This window comes from Desmodus rotundus, chromosome 3, assembly GCF_022682495.2.
Source record: "Desmodus rotundus isolate HL8 chromosome 3, HLdesRot8A.1, whole genome shotgun sequence".
Taxonomy (NCBI): domain Eukaryota; kingdom Metazoa; phylum Chordata; class Mammalia; order Chiroptera; family Phyllostomidae; genus Desmodus; species Desmodus rotundus.
The window spans coordinates 85,318,008-85,340,426 of record NC_071389.1 but is presented as its reverse complement, the minus strand read 5'-3'; the positions used below and the strand labels follow the sequence as shown (position 1 = coordinate 85,340,426).

Here is a 22,419-nt window from a genome sequence, read left to right as displayed (position 1 = left end):
CCACGTGGGTTGCCCCACCATGGCGAATATCTAAGGCTCCACCTCTTACAATGTAAGGGTGAGCTGAGACAAAAAAATTTAGCCCAAATGAAAAACAGATCAAAATTCCAGAAAAAAGACAACTAAGCAATGAAGAGATAGCCAACCTGTCAGATGCAGAGTTCAAAACACTGGTAATCAGGATTCTTATAGAAATGGTTGAGTATGGTTGCAAAATAGAGGAAAAAGTGAAGGCTATGCAAAGTGAAATAAAGAAAAATATACAGGGAACCAACAGTGATGGGAAGGAAACGGGGACTCAAATCAATGATTTGAAGCAGAAGGAAGAAATCAACATTCAAGCAGAACATAATGAAGAAACAAGAATTTAAAAAAAAAAAAAAGAAAAAGAGAGGCTGAGGAACCTCTGGGACAACTTTACACATTCCAACATCTGAATCATAGGGGTGCCAGAAGGAGAATAGGAAGAGCAAGAAATTAAAAACTTATTTGAAAAAATAATGAAGGAAAACTTCCCCAATCTGGCAAAGGAAATAGACTTCCAGGAAGTCCAGGATGCTCAGAGAGTCCCAAAGAAGTTGGCCCCAAGGAAGCACACACCAAGGCACATCATCATTACATTACCCACGATTAAAGATAAGGGGAGAATCTAAAAAGAAAAGGAAACAGTTACCTACAAAGGAGTTCCCATAGACTATCAGCTGATTTCTCAAAAGAAACCTTGCAGGCAAGAAGGGGCTGGAAAGAAGTATTCCAAGTCATGAAAGGCAACAACCGACATCCAAGATGACTCTATCCAGCAAAGCTATCATTTAGAATGGGAGGGCAGATAAAGTGCTTCCCAGCTAAGGTCAAGTTAAAGAAGTTCATCATCACCAAGCCCTTATTATATGAAATGTTAAAGGGACTTATCTAAGAAAAAATGATTAAAACTATGAACAGTAAAATGACAATAAACTCACAACTATCAACAATTGAACCTAAAAAAACAAAAACTTAGCAAACTAGAACAGGAACAGAACCACAGAAATGGAGATCACATGGAGAGTTATTAGTGGGGAGGGGGAGGGGAGAGAATGGGGGGAAAGTTACAGGGAATAAGAAGCATAATTGATAGGTACAAAATAGACGGGGAGGTTAGGAATAGTATAGGAAATGGAGAAGCCGAAGAACTTCAATGTACGACCCATGAACATGGACTAAGGGGTGGAGAATGCTGGTGGGGGGAGGGGTGCAGGGCAAAGAGGAATAAAAGGGAGAAAAAAATGGGGCAACTGTAATAGCATAATCAATAAAATATATTTCAAAAATAATTTAAGTAGCATCTCTGAAATTTAAGCTGCCCTTCCTTACTTCATGATCCTGTGAAGTCTGACTTCAGATAAACATGAATGATTTTCAGCCTCCTACTCTTGAAAATATGTGAAGTCCATCCTAGTTTTAGAATTCTAAGCAACTTCTTGGTAAGCCTCTCTCTAGTATCATAAATAAAAATTGAACTCTGGGCCCAGAATTTCCCGGCCGCAATACAAAGTACAGGATCTTGTCCAACCATCCTGGGACAGCAAAGAGACCCATAACTGCCACTGGCCAAGGCTCCTCATCCCCCCAGGGGGCATCAGGAATGTGCTGCCTCCCACAGACGGTGCAGGCTCGGAGGGAGGCTCACACTCCCTCAGTGAGAGAGGGGAGGATGGGGACCTTCCTCCAGTCCAGGACCCTGCTCGTGGCTGGGGCAGGGGCAGGGGTAGGGGCAGGGCCAGGACTCGCCAGCAGAGGGACTCAGCACCCAACTTTGCAAGATGGCCCGACTCAGGGTCTCCCAGTGCCTATTAGAAAAAGAGAAATTCTAAAATGAATAGATAATACATAATTTTGTTAACATATAGAAGAACAATGCATCAAGTTAGGTAGACTACGAATCCTTTTCTCTATAATCAGAAGTGAAATTAGGGCTTATCTTTCCCCAGCTCTGTGAAACGACTTCAGCTGCCATCATCTGAGTCACAGCACTCACATGGTTTTGCTGTCGCCACATGTCCCTGGATGTGGAAGACTGCGGGTCTATCTCAGTGACGGACTCAAGGACTCAAGGAGGCCTGGGGACTGTCACTTTAGAGGGCTTCTACTTATTTGAAGCTCTGTATGCACCTTATGTTCTGGAAATGGACATTTTATACCCATTTTGGGGACAGATATCAAGGTCTGGAAGAGCAGAATTGCACACAGACAGTGGGGCTGGGATTTGAACTCAGGGCTATTTGGCCCCAAGTCTGGGAAACTTTGACTGTATCACCCTCCAGGGTACCTGTCAGTGGCAGGTTCCAGCCTTCTGCACAACGGAAGGCTCTGGGGGGGGGGGGGGGCAGGGAGGGAGGAAGAGCGACGGGGGTGGAGGTTAAAACTCTCAGTGTGCGTTGGAACCTCAGACACACTGATGGAACTGGCCTGGGGTGGGGCCCCGTCACAGGCCCCCAGGTGAGTCCAATACGCAAAGAACAACCACCTTCCGTGAACAGCATGAGGGAAGGTCAAAGCAACTGTGCTCTCTGAGAGTAAGTGGGAGTCACTAACAGAAAACTTGTGTATCATCTTGGCTTGGGCGAAAATGCCAGTCCTGCTGCTGGCCTGCTTTGGGCACGAGCCAAAACTGGCATCCCATCTACTGCCCAAACCGTACAGCCCCTCACGGGTGCTGCTCAGGCTTTGTTTCCATCTGTGAAAATAACTATTGAGTAGTTAAACATGCAGGGCACTGGGCTAAATTTGGGAGGGGGCACCAAAAAGTGTAACTGCACCTGCCCTGTCCTTCAATCTAGTTGAGGAGACCCAGTTCAGTAAAAAAAAAAAAAAAAAAAGGGAAAAGACAAAGAACCAAGTGAGGGATCTTTCAAAAGCCAGAGTAGTCAGGGAAGGCCTGACTACTTCCAGGGAGGAAGTGGGACTGAAGGCACAGAACTGGATTTGGGAAAATCTGGGGGTGTGGTCATTTAAGGGAGCAGTCCTTCGGGAGACAGGGTTTGGGGGAGAAGGGTTTGCAGGTCATTTTCCAAGCCCTGAGGCCATTGGAGATGTGTGTCAGGGAAGACTCTTGAGGAAGATTTGGGTGTGTGCCAGCTTCTGCAGGTCAGTATCCCCACACATAGGGCCCCCCACAGCCAAGCACTCACTCCTAGTGACAGTGGCCGCTGGGAAGGAAAAGACAGGTGTTTGCTGTCAAGAGTCAGGTGACTGTAAGCCTGGTCTGAATCCCCTGCCCCCCCCCCCCACTGCCCTATCACACACACTCACCAAGGCTCCTGTATGATGGGTCAGTTTACATTTTTCCAGGGACCAGAGAACGTGTTGCTGCTTCTGGAGGCTCTGCAGGCAGGAGAGGAACTGCAGGGCTACTTCACAGGGCTAAATTTGGGAGGGGGCACCAAAAAGTGTAACTGCACCTGCCCTGTCCTTCAATCTAGTTGAGGAGACCCAGTTCAGTAAAGACCCAGTTCTGCCCCAAGGGCAGAGCAGGGCTGGGCTGGAGCACTCCCGTCAGCTCTCACTCCTGCCCCTGCCGCTGCCCCTGGCCAGGATGTGGGTGGCCTGGCCTCTACCTTCAGCAAGGCCTGTCTTTGGTGAAAACTTGGTGTGCCCTTTGGACCATATTCACTCTGGCTGCTGTGCCTAAAGGCTTCAACTAACTCCCTAGTCCTGCCCCCATGGAGGCAGCTGGCTTTCTCCCCTGATCCTCTCTTTTCTGGAAACATCCCAATGCCCAGGGTTATGGCACACTTTTTGGTGCCCCCTCCAAAATTTAGCCCAGTGCCCTGCACATTGGGATGTTTCCAGAAAAGAGAGGATCAGGTGGATGTGTCCCTGCCTCCGCCCACAGCTGGTTGATTCAGGGTCCCCCCTGACCCCAGCCAGGCCAATCAGATGCCTCTGCCTGGGAATTCAAGAGGTAGCAGGGAGAGACCCAGAGACCCTGAGGTGCCCTGCGGAGAGGAGGACCTGGACACCCACAAACGAGTCTAGTTCTGCTGTTTTGCATTCAAAAGAGCCCAAGCAACTCTATTAATCCTTCCCTCCACCTCCTTGTGGTGCCAGTCTTCTCTCTTCCAGGCGCCTCCCACCAGCCCCTCCCTGCCCTCCCATCCCAGCTCAGTGCTGAAATGAACAAAGGCCCTGTTCCTGGACACACCATGAGGCTTGTCTTGAACTGAGTTGCATCTTATGTTGCAAAGCTGAGCAGGGTCCTTGATGCTCATCACCTGCACTGCTACTGACCCAGCCCTAACTGGTCCCTGTCACTTGGTCTCCATGGGGGCTGCTCTGCACCTCCACCGCAGGTGCTGCACCCTCCTCCCTTCCACCTTGCTCTTTGCAGGTGACCCGGGACTGCACCACAACAAGGGAGCCATCTCACCTGAATTGCTCACTTCTTACTCCTCAGCCCCAGGGGGGTCTGGGTCAGGGTCAGGGGCCTGCATTTTCCACTCTTCCTGGGTTCCCATCTCAGAGGAATATGTTGCCCATTCTTTTTCTTTTCTTCTTCTTTTTTTTTAATCTTCACTGAGGCCATTTTTTATTGCTTTGAGAGTGAGAGAGAGAGAGAGAGAGAGAGAGAGAGAGAGAGAGAAACATCCCTGAGACCTCTGTGCCTATGGGTTCAGACTCCAACCAACAGAGCCACACTGGCCAGGGTGGTGCTGTTCTTGAGAGCCAGGTCATCCTCTCCTTCCTTTCTGCCTCCTCCAGGACCCTGTTCAACTTTCGCTCTTTCCTTATCAATGATTCCCTCCCCACTGGGAGACAGAATTTTCCTCACTGCCCTTCCCAAACCCATGCTCTTTCTATTGATCCTTGAAAGCCTCCCCAGGACCCTGCAATCCCCACTGGTGACAATCTCACCTGGATCCCTCCTGACTCTGCCAAACTCCACATCATATCTTTGCCTTCATTCCAGTCCCAGCTGCTCCTGTCTGGCTTCTGCCTCCACCCCCTCTGCACAGGCGCTGGCCCCAAGTCACCAAACCCAAGGCCGTTCATCCTCCCTGCTGATGGGAATGGTCACCCCAGCCCCCGCACCACTTCAGGCGCGGTGCTGTTACTGTGCCCACTGCGTCTCAGAGCTTTTCACCCTCTTCTCCTCTGACTCTCTCTTCCCCGGGGTGTTGTGTCTCTTTCAGGCGCTCCCCCTCCCAAACCCCCCCATTATGATCTCATTCATTCCTAGGGCTGCAGCTCCCACAGGACTCAAACCCGCCCTAGCTCTCCCTGTGCCCTGAGCTACGGACACACCTACCTGCACTCTCCTTCTCCTCCTGGGCCACCCCATGTTCTCCCGCTGGGGAACGTCCCATTCAGGAAGTATGGGGACACTTGACTCACCCACTGCCCCAAGGATGGCCTGTGACCCACGGATGGGCACGTGGCTCATGCCAGCCAGACAAATAAATCCGGTGCGGAGTTAGACCTTGCAGCCGGGTTTGCTAAACAGATGAATGTGAGGGCTGGCTGCTGGGTCCCTTTGCTGCCATGTCGGGGACCCCCCTTGAAGATGAAAGCAGTGTAAAGACAGAAGGGGGAGAAAGAAAAAGGCAATGCCAACACCGTTTATGAATATGTGGACGCTGTGAGCAAAGCTTGCGCTGGGCCTTTCAGCGATGGGGGCTAACCCATTCCCACCTTGTGCATAAGCTGGTCTGGGTTGGACTCTGTCACTTGCCATCAAAGGCCTCCTACAGGCACCTCAAACAAGACTGAACCCCCAGTCACCATGAGCCAGCAGCGCCGCTCCTCCTCCGGGTGTCCTGGCTTCATTCAGGGCCCAGGCACCTACCCCTCTGACCGCGCCTCTCTCCCACCAACCCTTGTTCTCTGCAGCCTAGACTATTCTAATACTTTCTTCAGTGGGCTCCCTGTCTCCGCTCTACCTTACACTCTGCTGCTTGCGTGCTTCTAGAATGCAGCTCGGACCTGCTAACTGGTATGCTCAAGATCTTTCAGTGGCCCCACTTGCCAGCAGAATCTGGTTCCAGTATTCAAAGCTCTCCTGATTCCCTAACTCACTTGCTCAGCATCTTTCACTGTCCACGGTGTGGGTCAGGCAGTGTCCCCTCCTACCCTTCAGCCACTGGCCCACCCAACTGGCAGGCCCACACCCTGCACCCCACTGCCCCAGCACTCTCCCCAGGCGTCCTGGCCCTGGCGTCCCACCCTCCCCCTTGCCTCGCCTGCGGACACTCTCCCACCAGGTGCCTCTCTCCAGGGCTTCTGAGTCCCCTCCCGGAAGTATCCTTCCGCCTCCGAGCGCTGGAGCGCTCACTCGCCTGGTGCACTTGAACAACGTCGTCCCCACTACCAGGTCACTTGCCCACGTCTTTCCCTCCCACACTCCTGCTGAGCAGAGCAGAGGAGTCGGTGTCACTCTCATCTTTGGATTTCCTGCGAGAGCCTGCACCCCCTGGGCGCACGCAAGTATTTGCTGAAAGAGGAAAGGCGTGGACACGCCCTACCACTGAGCCCCAGCTCGTGGTGGCCTCTGGCTCCGCCTCCTGCGCGGTGATCCCAACTTGCCAGAGAGCCTGCCTCCTGCCTGGCTGGCCAGGATCCCCACCCTTCTTTCAGAGAAGCCAATCTGCACACCCTTTTCTCGATCCTTTCTTTTCCCCAATTAAACGTAAAACTTGCTCTTTGTGTTCTCTGGTTCGCCCCCCCCCCCTCCCCCGTCTCCACCTCGCACTGGTGTCCCAACACAACCCAGTGCAAGGAGGGAGGGGTGAGTGGGGCGAGCGCAGGGGGGTTTTAGGGCAGCGAAACTGCTCTGGGTGATACTGTAACAATGGGTTCATCACACACTTGTCCAACCCACGGAAACAGGACCAAGGGTGTTCCCTGATGTCAGCTATGGACTCTGGTGACTATGATGTGTCCTGTAGCTTCATCATTGTGACAAATGCCCCTCTCTGGTGGGGGTGCTGATGATGGGGGAGGCCGATCCTGTGTGGGGGCCAGGGAATACACGGGAAGTCTCTGTATCTTCCGCTCAGTTAAAGAAGACACAATACGTAACAGGAAAATTTGGCATGGTGAAATTCAGTTTCAATTAAAAAAAAACTACTGTTTTCCTTTTTCTGCTTTTAGGACCCACATCCTCCCTGGCTTTGCTTTCACTCTCTCCTTTCGCACGGCGGGGCCCGGGCCCCTCTGACTCCTGCCGCCCTTCACTCCCGTCACAGCACCTTCACCCCCACTGCACCCCACCCTCACCCCCAGGGTGCAAACCTCTGGGAATCAGGACATACCTGGGGCGGTCGAGGGAGCTGAGGCAGTTCTGCTGGCTGGTGTGGCCCCTTGCGGCCTGCACGTCCCAGAGCGGGAGACCGGGCGTCACTGGTGAGAGGGCACACGCCACACGTGTCAGAGTCCTGCACTGTCACCAAGAGCTCAGGACGGGGCTCAGCACAGGCCTTGTGCGGTGAAGATGGGAAGTAGGCAAACCCAACGTGACTGCCGGCGTGGCTGAGCCTCACTAGTGCTGATCGTGAGATTAGGTGGCATTTTCAGGAAAGCAGCAAACACCACTGAGCACACCCAGGGACAGCAAGTGAGTTCTGGGCTTGAGGTCAGTGCGGGGACAGCAGCGTCCAGGCAACCAGCAGCCTGGCGGGGGACACTAAAGGGGTGCTGGGCATTGGGGCGGGGCCGATGGAAACACGGTTCTGGGTTCTGGACTTGTGAGGGAAGGGCTTCAGAGAGAGGAGAACGGAGGCGTGTCGCGGCACCAGTGCAGGGACACAGACCAGTGCTCTGAGGTGCCATCTTGAAATCCTTTATGACTTTACCTTTGAACGACAAGTTGTGGGTGAAGGGCGGAGACACAGTGGAGTGCTCTCGGGGGCCTTGGCTCCTGTGTGCGCCTGCCTAGCCTCCACTTCCCGCCCCCTGGGGCCCTGGCCTCTCGCTGCCCACCCTTGCCCAGAGATGGTGGCTCCCTTGGTCCCTGGTGGAGGCCTGGGTGTGGACAGAGGAAAGGTGGCCGAGTGTGTCCCATGGGCCTCAGTTCCAGTGAGGCCCCAAGTGCCCGTGGCCACAAGGGTCTCCATGTCCAAGGGGATGTGACCTTAAATACCTAATAAAAAAAAAAATCATTGAGAGAGAGAGAGGGAGAGGGGGAGGGGGAAGGAGAGAGAGGGAGAGAGAGAAAAGGAAAAGGTTTTTGCCTGCTTTTTAAATCAGGGCTCCACAGTTTCATTTTGCATCGGGCCCTAGGGGCTACTGGACAAGCAGGTGTCAGAAGCCAGGTCGGCCCAAAGTCCCAGGAAGGCAAGCCAGGTAGTGGCACTTGCTCACAGGCCATGGTGCCAAGGTACAACTGAGGGCAGGTGCCTGGGACAGTCTTTACCTTCCCTGGGCTTCAGAACTCTCTGAATGTCCTAAAAATGCAAGTGACTGTGTCCCACCCCCTGAGATCCTGAATCGGGAGGTGTGAAATTGAATTTTTAATGAGCGATTCAGGGAATTCCTTCTAGTGGAGGGGTTGCCTGCACTGTGGAAGGGAGAAGAAACTGTTCAGGAGGTCCTGGCTCAGCAGACGCTGGCGCGCAGAGGGGAACCGTCCCTGCAGAGCCTGCCTACTGCCCAATCCCAACTGGAAGTTTGGGTGTTGTTGGTTCTGCAGCAAAATTGAGCTGGAACAGTTGGGAAGTCACTGAGTGACCTTAGGAATATATGGATGCCACCCAAGTCACATCTGTGTCACAGAACCGTGTGTTGGAGGAGGTCCTCGAGAGGGCATGGCCACTGGTTGACCCTTGGGCAATCTGAGGCTCTTCGCATTGCCCCTGCCTTTGAAATGCCCACCATTCCCACAGCGGGAGCTGTTTTCAGGGTACAGCCTGGAGAGAGTGAGGTGCTGTCAAGACCCTGGACGGTATACGTGACTGACCCCCATTCAGGCCTTTCTGTGGACTTGGCAGGTGCCAAGTTCGGTCCCTCTTGCTTTCGGCCTCTCTGTGACCTCGGTGTACAGGGTGACTGAGCACCAACAGCACACGCTCTTAGTTTTCTGTGACAGCCCTTTCAGTGGTCAACACACACCACAGACACCCGCACCAGCCACATTTGGATTTGGACTTTGGAACCTCACGGGAGGCAATGTCGCCCCAACGAGGCCTCATTAGCAGGCAGACAGGGGCAAATCATTTCAACTCTCGTCTCTGCTCTGAGGTGATAAGGATTTTTTCCTCCCTGGCTTACTGGGTGTGGGTGACGACAAAAACCAAAAGGCACAGGAAAACACTCCGCAATGTGCAAAGTGCTGTAAAGACACACCCAAGAATGAGGAAGGAAAAAAAGCTGGGCTTAATTAAAACAGTAATTTTCAATGAATAAAAATAGTATCTGAGAAGCAAGATGATGACTTTAATTTTTTTCTTCCTATCTTCCTGTAGCTCCTAAATTTTCTCACCTGAGCAGGTATCCCTTCTATTTAAAAGCCCCGTAAAAGAGCTGTCACAAGTCCAAGGACGAAGGAGTGCCCCGCGCTGGCCTCTGCCGGCCTGTGCTGACCCTGCCCGGACAGCCAGTGAGGCTGAGGCGGCCACAGGCCAGGGCCACCAGGTGCATCAGTCCACATTTGGCTGTGGCTTCCTTCCCATGGCAGGCAACTGGGGAAGGAGTGCCGCTGGTTTCTAATTCAGGACACTGACTTTGGCAGCCTAGAGCTGGCGGGGACCGTGTTGTTGCTGTTGTTAAAGAGCAACCTTCAATTTTAAGTTTAAAATAAACCCAGCCGTCCTCCCTAGTTCCTGGCCCCTTGGGGGGTTGGGGATGGAAAAGGAGGGGCCTAGACCACTTGGCACCGGACGTGGGGCAGCCAGCTGGGCCCCTCCAAGGAGCCTTTGGAGTCCATGTGCAGGGCAGAGGTGCAGAAAGTGAAGGAGATCCTGACTGGCTCCTGTGTTTAGGCTGTGGCCGCAGCAGCGGCTGGGGGAGTGGCCAACAGAAGGGCTCGAACCCGCACACTCTTAAATCCTATCTGGCTTTGCAGTCCTCCCCCGAGTGGCTTTCTGTCTTTGGAGTGAGACTTTATAGCTGTCTCTGCAGCAGCTGCCAGGGCCATCTTCCTCAGAACCCAGCTTCAGGCTCGGCACCAGCCTCTCTCACATTCACCGTGTGCACGAATCCCCTGGGCTCCTGCGCTGCGAGAGCGCAGGTCTGGGCTGGTCCTCACCCAGTGCTGGGGCTACAACAGTCCCACAGACCGGGCCGGCGCTGCAGTGGGGGCCGAGACAAGGGGCTTCCTAGGCCGCTGCCTGGTGTGAGGGAGGAATGAGAGCTCAAGGTACCTCCCTCACACAATTCCAGGGTGGGGGCTTGTGACAAACACCAAGTCCTGGACCCCCAGGAGGCTGGTGGCTGGGAGCAGGCAGATGACTGAACTACAGAGCCAAAGGAGGCCGGCCACTCTCTGGGACCCTTCTCTCTTGCAGGGAGCATTCTGTCGGGTTGGTGAGGTTGGGACCCCATGCTTCCCCAGCCCTGGGTGGGCCCAAGCAGGTGGCCCAAGGGGTTGGCGGGGGGCTCCTAGAACTCTCTCTCGGGCCCATTCTTCTCCATCAGTCAGACTGGCAAAGGCCAGGCAGGCCAAGGGGTGGGAAGAAACCTGTGCGTTCTGGGGACTTCTGGTTGACTGCGGATCCCTGCTTGTCTGTCTCACACCGGGCATCACACAAGCAGGGGCTCGGCCTCAGCCAGGGTGGAGGAAGTGTACCTGAGGGCAGTGCCTGAAGCTCGGTCATCTTCCGCAACCACCCCCCCAGGCTGTCTCCCAACGTCTGCAGAACGAATGTGTCCCATGGAAGTTCTGCCCTCTTGCCTCCCTGGGCAACAAACACAGCATTCTTGTGATGACAGGCCCACAGAACCCACAGTTAGAGAGACCCCGACGTGCCTGTCGTGCCTACTTGGTAGGTGCTGTCAAGTCCCTTGTGTGTATTAACTCACCTGGTCGGCGCCACAACCCTATGAAGCAGGTACTGTTGTTACCTCCTCCTCAGAGATGGGGAAACTGAGGCCATTCATCAGGCCTAAGAGGAAGAGCTGGGTCTTGCTCACCAGCCAGCTTGCCTTGAGTCCTGGCTCTTGGCCATTCTCCGCCCCGCCTGACGCAGGGCAGGCGGCTCGCTGTGTCTTCAGGCAGGATGACCTGATGTTTGAGACCCTTCGCCCAGGGCTAGCTCCCCTCCCCCTGTGCCCTGGGTACTTCTTTCCAGGCGTGTCCCTTGTCCGAGCCCCAACAGTTCTCAAACATGGGATGATGTTCTCTGCTTCCATGAGGTTCCCAGGGTAGTCAGACCACAGAGGCAGAAGGCAGAATGGTGGGTACCAGGGGCAGGGTGGCAGGGAGAGGGAACAGGAGGAAGTGTTTAAAGGGGGCAGAGTTTCAGTTTTATAAGATGAAAAGTTCTGTGGATGTATTAATGCCACTGAACTGTACACCTGAAAAAGGTTAAGATGGTAAATTTTAGGTTATGTATTTTATCACACACACAAATTCACACGTGCTGTTCTAACTTGGGACCAGTGGCAAGAGGTAAGTGCTCACTCCTTGACGTCATTTCCGGAGCGGGGGGGGGGGGGGGGGATGATAAAAGGGCCTGCTTGGACCGCAGTCTCCAGGGCACGCAGGGACTGATGGTCGCCTCGGGGGTCGGGAGCACTGACCTTGGAGTCAAGCAAGTTGACGTCAAGCTCAGCCCCACATTTATCGGCCTTGGCTCCTCCAGCAAGGGCCAAGTCAGAAACCATGTGAGAGTGCTCAGCATACCCAGCCATGGATACGCTCCTGCATCTGTTATCGTGACCTTCTTCTCTGCCTGGGGACAGTCACCAGAAATCGAGGGCAGGTCCGTTTGGGTTAATGTCCACTCAGCTCCTGGAAACTCTTCTTGCTCAGGCACAGCCACTGGGTTGCAGGACCAGTCCCACTGAAGACAAGGTGTCTGGTGCCCCAGCATGTGGCGCTGCCCCTTATCCCTCAGGCATATTTCTCAGGGAGAGGTCCTGCAGCCTCTGCTGGGTTTGTGACCTCCAGAGGACAGTGGGAATACGAGGATGAGAGGCAGGTGTCAGGGTGGGGGGTGCAGCCCAGAAATCACACTGGGGGAGGGGTTGCTGCTGCTTTGGGACCCACCACAGAAAGGCTCGAGTGCCCCTGGCCACAGGGACGTGAGCAGCCACAGTAAGGTGCTTATGTGGCTGGACAGAAAGGGTCAAGGATTGCTGCCCTCTCCTCTGCCTTGGCAGCTCATCCACTACCAAGGCTATTTTTCAGGAATGGAGCCATTTCCATTAGAATTCCAAACACCTAGAAGTCACAAGCAACCTCTGAGCCCATGTTCTGGGGACTCTCAAAGCTTTGACTTCTCTGTAGCTCATCTCTGATCTGTCGTAACACTCTTCTTGGCTCCCCTTGAAAACATACCCTCAACTCACCTCAACATCTTCACGCCATGCCTCTGCTCCAAGCCTCTGCCCGCTCTTGCCTGCCTCTTGTTTGTCTCCCTGCATCTGCCCGTGTCCCCATTATGCTACTGTCAACACGCAGCCAGCATGCCCCCTCCCCCTCCCCGATTAGTACCCCTCCTCACCCTCACCCTGCCCCTTACCCCACTCCAGTCCTGGTACTTCCTTCAGGGCCCACCGTGTTCCCCGGGGCCTTCTCCCTGGGTAGGTGACTTTTTTTTTTTTTTAAAGGTTTGTTTTATTCTCATTCAAGAGAGGGGGGAGAGGGAGAGGGGGCGAAAAAGAGAGAGACATCAATGTGAGAAACACCTGATCAGCTGCCTCCTGCATGCACCCCAATGGGGGAATCGAGCTTGAAACCTGGGCATGTGCCCTGACTGGGAATAGGACCGGCGACCTTAGGGTTACAGGATGACCCTTCAACCTACAGAGCCACGCTGGCCAGGGCTGGGCAGATGACTTCCCTACTGCTTGTCCTTTGACTTCTCTGGTCCACCTGCGCATCTCTTCCAGGCTCTGCCCCTCACAGCCTCTTTCCCCTTGGACTTGGCACTATCTCTGTACATCCCTAGTCCAGTTTGTCTACTGTCTCCCACTGCTAAAACCCAACTTTCATAGGAAGGAAATCTTTGCTCCTTGCTGTGTTCTCTGCGCCCGGGACAGTACCTGGCTCACAGCGGCTGCCCAGCAGACGCTCTGTGGAATAGGCAGGATCAAGGTCGTCTGGATGCTGGACTGGAACAGGAGACCAGAACTATCTCAAGGCTCGGTTTAGGTCACAGGCCTTAGTGAGGTTTGACAACTACAGAGGTAAAACTGATTTTTAAACATCAGCTCCTTTCATTTTCCTCTTCTGCCCGGGAAAGTCACGTCACGCGGAGAACGGGGTGGCGGGGAGGAAGCAGAGCAGCACGCCCTTTGGCGGGGGCCCGTCGCTGTCTGTGAGGGTTGCCTGTGCTTGAGTGGGACTCTCTGAAGGCACAGCAGATAAGAACACCCAAACCCATTTTTTTTAACTTAATAAATGCATTATTCTTAATGAAGAGGCTCAGTCATTATTGGAGTTAATAAATTCTGCCAAAAAAATGCCCCTGCACGTGCCTAACTCCCTTCTTCTTTCAGCACAACTGCCTGGGAACCGGATGCAAGCCGAGACCTGCGCTTTCTCCATGTCTGTCAGGTGTCGGCTAGTGTGGACCCGGAGACAGACACCTGAGTGAGGGGCCACGGGAGAGGGTGGGGCAGGGGCGGGGCAGCTGGAGGGAAGGGCAGCCCAGTCCTGGCAGCCCCAGTCGGCTCACAACCAGAAGTGGGAGAGGCACCAGCCCAGAGGGGCCACACGTGATCACATCAGATCTCTTCCTGACAGGCAACACTCTTGACAAATTCCACATTTTCACCTCCCACATGCCTCCTCCCAACATCCCCCAAGCTGTGGCGTTAGGTGGGTGAGGCCGCCCCCCACCTCCACACTCCGAGTCTTTCCTAGTCCACTCGCTGCCCCTTTGCCCTCACATTGACCAGGGTCAGTGCATGTTCCATCAGGAAGACGATTCCATCCACGTGGGGACTGGAAATGGTGCTCATTGGTGGCCACCAGCACCGCCCCCCAAAGGGAGAGGTGGGGAGGCATGCCTCCTGTGAGCTGCTCGTTTCTGCCATAACCATTCCCGAGTCCCTTTGGTTGTTCCACTGAGTGCAAGTTGGCACCCCTCACTGGCATCCCAGCCCAGCCAGCCCCCTGGGACAGTGTGTGGGGTGGGGGGTGGCGGCAGGGCCCCGGTCTTGCTGAGGCCTGGCACTCGGAACCCGAGCATGGCCAGCACCGCCCATGACCAGCTTCCTGAGCCCAGGCTCCTCCAGAGTTGTCCTTTGGCAGCCGCCCCTGCTTGCTACTTACGCTTGCTACACACAGCGTTCGGGACTCTGCTCATTCGCTGCTCTAATGATAGACCTTCTGCAAAAAGAAAAAAAAAAATCCAGAGTGCGTCTGGATCTCCTCTGTCTCCAGCCCTGGAATCATGGTCCCATCCAGGCCTCTCCCTTGAATTATGGGGGTTCTCCCTGATGCAGGGGCAACTCTATCCCTTGTAACCAGCAAAGGAAGGAAAAGGCAAAGCGCACTTCTCAGCAGTTGCTGCCCAGAAGATAGAATTCCTGGCTTTAGCTGTTGCTAACCCACTTGGGCCCACCTCCTGGCCCTGGGAGGGGCCGCCCTGTGCTAGCACTTCCTGACCAGACTCTCACTCCAGGCGGCCCCACAACTGTGGCTGAACTTGAGGGGCCACCAGGTGACGGGGCCTTCGTGGGAACCCGGCTGGCGGGAAGCAGGACAAACTGATGGGATCACAGCAAATCACAGGACAACTGTGTGACAAGCAATCTGCCGTTTTAAAAATATAACATTTATTGCTTAGATGGTTTGATACAGAACAGCTTTTCTTCTCATTTTGAATTTGAAAGTACTATACAACTGAATACAAAGAGGAACAAAAGTACCAAAACTAAACTTGTGATTCTGTTCATGTGGCATAAACCAGTTTTGTACATAATATGTAGCAGCAGTTTTTAAGTTCCCTTTAGAAAAATATGAATTCTACATATTTATTATTGTTTCCTGTTTAATGCATGGGCTGAAATCGCTAGGATCAACTTCCTTCTTGAAGAGCAGAGAGGAGGAAGGACGAAGAGAGAGGGCTGAGGGCACGACGCATCTGTCTGAAACGGGCACCCGGCTGTCACAGCTCCCCGGGCTGCTCGCAGAAACAGCTCTTTGGGTTTTTTGTTTTGTTTTCACAGCCGGGAGTTTCATGTAGTGATTGAATCTCAGCATTGTGTCCACAAATCAAAGAGAAAAACAAGAGAGAAACTTGCACCTCAAAAAACTTTTCAGAAGATCCATATATATATATTTTTTGTAAAAGCCCTGAGAGGAGAAAGAGAATCAAACAAAATGTATAGAAACAAATTAGCTGGACATGCAACTAAGCTATGATTCACCCAGAGTTTAAACAAATCACAAATTTCACAGTTTAATACAGGGGAAGGGGCAGAACAACAAACAATACATTTCTCAACCTCACTAATAAAATGTGGCAAGACCTTATTGACTAAGAGGGCACAGAGGAAGGCTAAATAAAGCTTTAAATCAATAGTGATTATTGCGAGCGGCAGCCCCGGCTGCACTGCTGGGGCGATTCCTGCTACATCTCACTGCAGCGTAGAGTTAAGTCACGGCTTCTCTCCACAATGTTGCAAGTTTTAGTGTGGAGAGTTGTAAAGGAAAGAAAAACAACTAGAAACCCCAAATAATAATAACAAAAAAACCCCCCAACAATCGTCATAAAAAAATTAAGGGATGCATGAACTGGTTTTAACTAAGCAGACCACACTGGGTGTGAAGTGGTACAGGGATCCTTGGTTCTGATGTGCACTCAGCTGGAGCAAACAACCACCTCGTTCTGAGACTGGTTCATACATCCCTAATACAGTTAAAAGTTATATATATACCTCAACTTCTTTCCTTTCACATGCAAAGATACCACTTTTCACTAATTCAAGACTATGTATCTTCCTTTGAAGTCTGGGCGGTTGGATTTTGGCCACCAGCAGCTGGTGAGGAAGTGGGAGAAAAGGGTCCGCGCGTCTCTGCTGCACACTTACACCGAGTGTGAAGGAGGTGCACTCAGGGACCTGGGAAGGGAGGTGGGGTACTCTGGGGCTCCCCCAGGGCAAGGCAAGAGGGTCTGTGGGGTGGAGCAGCACAGGAGGCCCGGCAGCACTAAGCCTCGGGCGTCCTGGAGGTCCCAGCTGCAGGACAGGATGCTGAAGAAGCTCAGCTACAGTAGGATATATTTCTTTTCACTGCTGGCACCTGCAGCAAGGGAAGTCTATTGCCTGCATAGGATACTCAAAAAAACAACAAAAAACAAACAAACAAAAACAAAAAATCCTGCCTTTTTGCACCCAGGGGTTCGTTATTTCAGAAACTAGAAACAACAAGCTTATCTTCAAGCACCCATCCCAAATCGCAGGAAGGTAAATATAAATCTATGTCTTGTCTTCAATCTTGCATGTGCAGTTTTATTACCAGTAGTAGTATTTTCTCGCTTTGCAAATGACAGTAGCACACGCGGGTAAGGCTGGGCTGGGTTTGGCAGAAGACCAGTGAGCAGCAGGTCTCCTCACTGCCTGGCTCCCTCAGAAGCCCCGGGTGCACGCACCCTCACTCTTCCCTCTGAGCTGCTCCTCAGCCACACGTGGAGAACTGCTGGAGTCTGCAGTCCCGGAAGAAAGGCTTGTCTAAGTACAGTAGAAGAGCTCCCACCCAAGGGTGGCAAGGAAAGCTACGGGCAGATGCTTATGCGTGACCCAGGTACCCAGGTCTCCAGGACAAATATTGCCCAGTTGTTTCTGCTGACTGCAGAGACCAGCAAACTGATGAACTAATAATAATAATAATAATAATAATATTAATAATATATATACCGAAAGGGGGAAACCAGATACATGACGTCTGTGTGTGTTCTCCATACATTAAGTTGCCAGGGTAACTCTTCTCTGTAAGTTACGAACAAATGTCTTGAGTGTCTTGAACAGGAAACAGCTTGTCTAATGCTGAAAGAGTGGGAACAGGTATGAGGTCGAAGCTAGAATCTGTCCTGGTTTTGGCCTGAACTAAACTGGAAACCTCCATCAACCACACCCTGCAATACCAAGGACGAAGTGACAGCTCCGCCACCATGTAGCAGACCGAAAGAAAGAAAGAAAGAAAAAAAGTCTATTTGAGAAATGAGCATTTCATCCATATTATCCCTGGTAATTTACATGAAATTCACATCTTTGCTTCCAGTTATTGGCTATGGGTGTCCCAGGGCATGTTTGTTCTTCTGTTTCCAGCTCACAGAACAAACGTTACTATCAGACTCGCTGAAACAAGCTCTCACACAGCAACACAGAAGGTCACGTTAATGCTTAAATGAAAGGTTCTCTCCAAGTAATTCATTACAATTATTTGCTTTGTTTTTTAAAGTCATTTTGGGACAACACGACACCCAGGACGATGCTGAAGGACCGGTAAGTAGTTAAGGCACTCGAATCGTCTTTGCTGGTCTCCTGCGCGGGCACGTGGTGCGGCTACGGCACCGAGGGGCTGGCCCTCTCCGGCTCCCCTCTCTCCAACAGCTGAAGGGCTCCAGGAAACCTCACGAAACGTCCGTTCAGGGCACTGTGCTCTGCTGCCTGTCTGTGTGCCAGGGGCAGCAGGGGCCGTCACTCCATTCCCAGCAGTGGCGAGGCACTGTCAGTGGCCAGGCCAGGGTGGGCAGGCCTTTTGCTGTTCAGCTCCAGAAGGTCTTGCATGAGGGCCACCGGGCTGTCTGGGTCAGGGTCGCCCTGAGGCACCTGCTCCTTGGGGCTGCCTGGGGGAGTAGCCTTGGGAGCACCCCTGCCGGCTTCAGCCTGCACAGCACCAGCAGTCCGACCCACAGCCCGGTCCTCCTTGCGGCTGGCATCCTTGGCCAGGCTGTCCTTCCGGCTCCGGGTGACAGCCACATGGTTGCTGGCCGGTAGAGCCGAGTCGGCCTCGTTCTCTGAGACGGGGTTGTTGCCGCTGTGGGTGGACTCGCTCTCACTGTCCTCCTCACCCCGCTCATCCTTGTCGCTGTCCTTCCCGTGATGTTTGGCGTGCCTGGCTTTCTGGTGGACCCGCTGATGGCGAACCAGGCTGTGCTTCAAGGTGAAGGTTCGCTCACATGTCTGACATTTGTATGGCCTTTCTCCTGAAGTAATGAGGGAAAGACGTTAGGTCTGTTAATGGTAAGGCCACCAGTAACACCTGTTGGCTTTGCCCGAGACCAGTCACACGAGAAAGGCAAGGGGCAGCAGGAGGCAGGGGCTGGGACTCCGTCCTATGCAGGGAAACCCTCTTACTCGTCTGAACTGGCAGCATGGGGAAGCAGACATGCCAGGTGCCAGGCGTGACTTCCCTTTTCCTTCCATCTCTTGATCCAGGAGCCAGGGTCTCATGGAAGGACAGCAGCAGCTCCTTCCCACAGGGGCAGCCACTGCTCCTGAGGGCTCTACCAACAGTGGCACCTCCTCTGTCAGAGGCATGAGGCACTGTGTGTCCTGCTTTCGAGCAGCTGGAGCTTCCCTCTGGCTCACAAACACCAGGCTGCGAGCAGCTGAGACCCCCACCTGTTAGGAGTCCTCCAAACCCCCCAGCCCGGGGCAGAGCAGACCACATGAGGCAGGGTGGTGTGTGGGGAGCATGTGTGTGCACCCTGCTGGCTGGGAGGCAAGAGGAAAGCCAATCTAAGACCAGGGTCTGTCCCCCAACCTGGGAAATGGGAGAGGGGGGCAACATGCTTGCATCTCTTTGCTTCCTGAGTGTATTCAGGTCTCCTTTCTACCAAAACTATAGCCTCTGCTGTGGGGTTTGTAGCCTCAACCTCATATTCTGTGAGTTCCAGAAGGAGTGAAAACAGACCCCCCCCCCCCCCCCCCACTAATGGGCCTACAACCAAGACAGGAGATGCTCCTCATGGGCAAACTTCCCACCTGAAGGCTCATCATAAGATAAACCCAGGAGCCTCCAAACAGAGCCCCAAAGAGCACCTGTCCCTACTGCCTGTTCCCCAGGCCACACTGCCCAGTCCTTCCAGGCTCAGGACTTGTTAACACCTCGGGCCCAATGCAGCCCTCACCCCCATTCTAGGGACAAGAAGACTGAGGCTCCGGGGAATTGATCAAGGTGCTCTCAAGAACAGACTGCTGAGGGCCCACCCCACGGCTCCCTGCCAGGAGCTCAGAAAGTAGCTTGTTAGACTCCCAGTGTGCAGGGCTCAACAGGCACATGTGCCAGCTCTGTCACTTCTCTCTGCCCTTGGCCCGGGTTTTGTCACTGTCTGGGGAGGCACATCCTCCAGACAGGTGGGCCAGAGGGAAGAGACGGAACCAAACTCGCCCCCACTTAGGAGGCCGGGGAACGGCCCCGCCAGGAGAGAACCCCAGGCCCCCCAGAGGCCAGGCTGCCCTTACCCGTGTGGGACCGCATGTGCCGGGTCAGGTCTTGCAGAGACCAGAACCTCTTGTTGCACACGGTGCAGACCTTCTTTCTCTTGTCTGCCTTGCTGGACACACTTCTGGAGGTGTCTGTCTTTGGCTTCTTGTCGTCGTCGCTCTTCTCCGAGGACTTCTTCTCAGCTGTGCCTTCACTGTCAGAGATGCCCTCAGCCTCCTCACTCTGCTTCTCTGACACGCCTTCCGACATGGCCTCCCCCTCAGCTGGGGGCTCGGGCTTCTCCTCTGGCTCTAGAGCAGGGGCAACAGCAGCGGGGACAGGCATCGACCCCTCGGCCACCCCACTCTCGCCCTGGCCCTCCCTTGGGAGCGCACTCTCCTCCCTGGGCACCTCACGGCCATGGGCCTTCCTGTGGCGGCTCAGGGTCCCGAGGAACTTGAAGCTCTTGCCACAGGTGTCGCAGGTGTGCTTCTGGTCCTGCTGGGAGGGGCCTCCGCTGCCCACAGCACCAGAGCTGCCCTCGGCCAGCTTGAAGCCCATCAGTTTGCTGGCAAGATTGAGGTCCAGGCTCTTGTTGCTGACCGTGTCTTCCTCCGGGCCATCTGCGTCCTCATCCCTGTCCTCTGCACCTTGCTTCCCCTCAGGCTCTGGGCTCTCCTGGGTTCCCTGTTCCTCCCCATCTGTAGGCTCAGCAGCTCCCTGAGTCAGCTCCTCTACAGGAAGCTCTTCTTTGACCTGGCTGGGCTCAGGGGCTCCCTCTGACCACAGCTGGTCCTTCTCCCGAGAGGTGAGATCCAGCACTTCGCCTCCTGCGGCTGATGCCTCCACATCTGATTGGCTATCTGTGGGAGCAAGCACAGGGGCATGGGTTGAGACTAAATGCCATCACACGTGCCCCTTCCAAGGGCTCCATTGTGACTCCCACCCCAAATCATCACTCCTTATTACCATCCCTGAGGGCCCAAATGAATCTGGGGTTAATTTATAAAAGACAGAAAGGCCTTCCAGGTACATACAAGCTGGGGTCACAGAGCTAGCTGCGCTCCCCTTTTCTGCCCACTGGCGGTGCCCGGCGCCCTCCCCTGCCGCACACAGGGATGCTCAGGCCCCAGGGAGGTGTGAGCGACTGCGGGCAGCACAGACAGAGGGAATGGCGAAGAGGAGAGTTGGTGCATTCCAGAGATTCGCAGTGCAAGGGAGGCTGAGGAAGCTGAGCTGTAAGTTATTTCTCAATGCAGAGATCATACAAACATGCAACAGACACGGGACCACCCCCAAACACGGTGCCTGATGATGAAATGGCCCAAAGTGCTATGGTACACACTCTCGCCTGACGCCCAATTTCCACATGGAGTTCCAAGGCAAAAGGAGACACATGCGCACCGGTGGGCCTTCCGGGCTCCTGCCAGGGCCCCACGTAGGGAGTGGAAGCATCTCTACCTGTCCGCTCTCTACAGCGAAACCAAAGGTAGGGAGTCCATTAGTTTTTAAGACCTTAAGGGATGACACGGTGTCAAAGCTGACGACGTGGAACCGATGGCAGGATTTATCATCTCCCTTCAGGTCGGACAGGGCTTACCGAGCTTTTAATTAGGTGCTACGGCAGTGAAGCTGTCTCCCGAGACCTACTATTTAACTACAGAGCTGATGTTCAGTTTATTAGGCTGATGAAAGTCGCTGTTTCATAGCACATACGTGAGCTGCGCCCCCATTGTGGGAGAGCCCTGATTATGCAGTGCGTGAGCCAGCGGACTCGCACTTCACCGGGACCCTCACTGGGCGGATGCCATGTACAGCCATGTCCACCCACGTCCATCACTGACCCAGGTGCTTGATCATCTGCCAGCACGGTGGTCCTGGGCTCAGGTGAAGGACATGGCATTGGCCCTCTCGGGGCACACCTGCCTCGGGCTTTTGGTTTACCTACCACCGTCTGCTCGGTACCTCCACTGACATCGTTTCATTGGTTTTATTCTGCCCATGTCACTTGGCAGCCACTGTCTGAGTATCTCAAGAGGTTTCAGAGGGAAAACAACTAATTATGGTGTGACCATAAAATTTCTGACAATGATTTTAAAAAATTATCCACAAGTTTAAAGAAGATGAATCCTGAATTATACATACCAATGCCTGGGCCATATGCTAAGGATAAACCAGGCGCTCATTTTCTTGAATCATTCTAATAAGGGGCATTTAGTAAATGGATTTTGGTATAAACTTTTCAATAAAAAAATATAAGACGCTCAGTTTCTTTTTTGTTGGCTTTGTAGTAGTCACTAAATAAGAGGCTTAATCTCTGGTTACTTCCTATTTGCTCCAGTACATTCTAGGTTGTTTCTCCCATTAACTTTTTTTCACTAAAGAACATGGATTATTTTAAATTTCAATTACAGAATATATTAAGATGATTGTGGGAAAAAAATCATAATGAATTCTGAAACTAAACCCAAGTAAATATACTAAGATCAGATCATTCTAACTCCCGGGTCTTTCCTTAGTGTGGGTCATTCACCCTGAATTCAACCGAAGGCCAGCCAACTTCTCGTGAACGAAGAGGCTTGGCTGTGCTCTATCAAACTTCCACTAGGGGGAGTGTGTTAGCAGGGGAGCCTAGGCCCTTCAAGGACCAAGCAACTTTTATTAGTGATTCTTGGGAACAATAGGCTTAACCTCTTCTCGTCATCTCAGGAACATCCATCTTATAATCCCAGGTCCTGTTTTGATCCCTGCCCTCCCCAACCATCCACACTTCCAAATACAGGTAGCCAATGACTTTCATAATCAATGCTACCTACGTTAATCTAATACCTTATTTCTTTGTCCCTATCTGTCCCTCACTCATGGTGCTACACCTAAGAACACTGCTGAGGAAGCGGACAGAA

At 53.2% G+C, this 22,419-nt stretch overlaps 1 protein-coding gene across 6 annotated transcripts in view; it reads right to left on the bottom strand.

Moving 5' to 3' along the window:
* Positions 1-14,897: 14,897 nt before the first annotated feature.
* The window catches only part of RREB1 (ras responsive element binding protein 1), a 175,046-nt gene continuing 167,524 nt past the window's right edge, over positions 14,898-22,419 (bottom strand). For all 6 annotated transcript variants that reach the window (XM_024552288.4, XM_045189096.3, XM_024552287.3 and 3 more), the window contains 2 exons: positions 19,555-20,379; positions 14,898-18,293 (listed from right to left, as the gene is read on the bottom strand). In XM_024552288.4, coding sequence (XP_024408056.2) covers positions 17,785-18,293; positions 19,555-20,379 — 1,334 coding nt within the window. In that variant the 3' untranslated portion in view covers positions 14,898-17,784. The remainder of the gene's footprint in view (positions 18,294-19,554; positions 20,380-22,419) is intronic.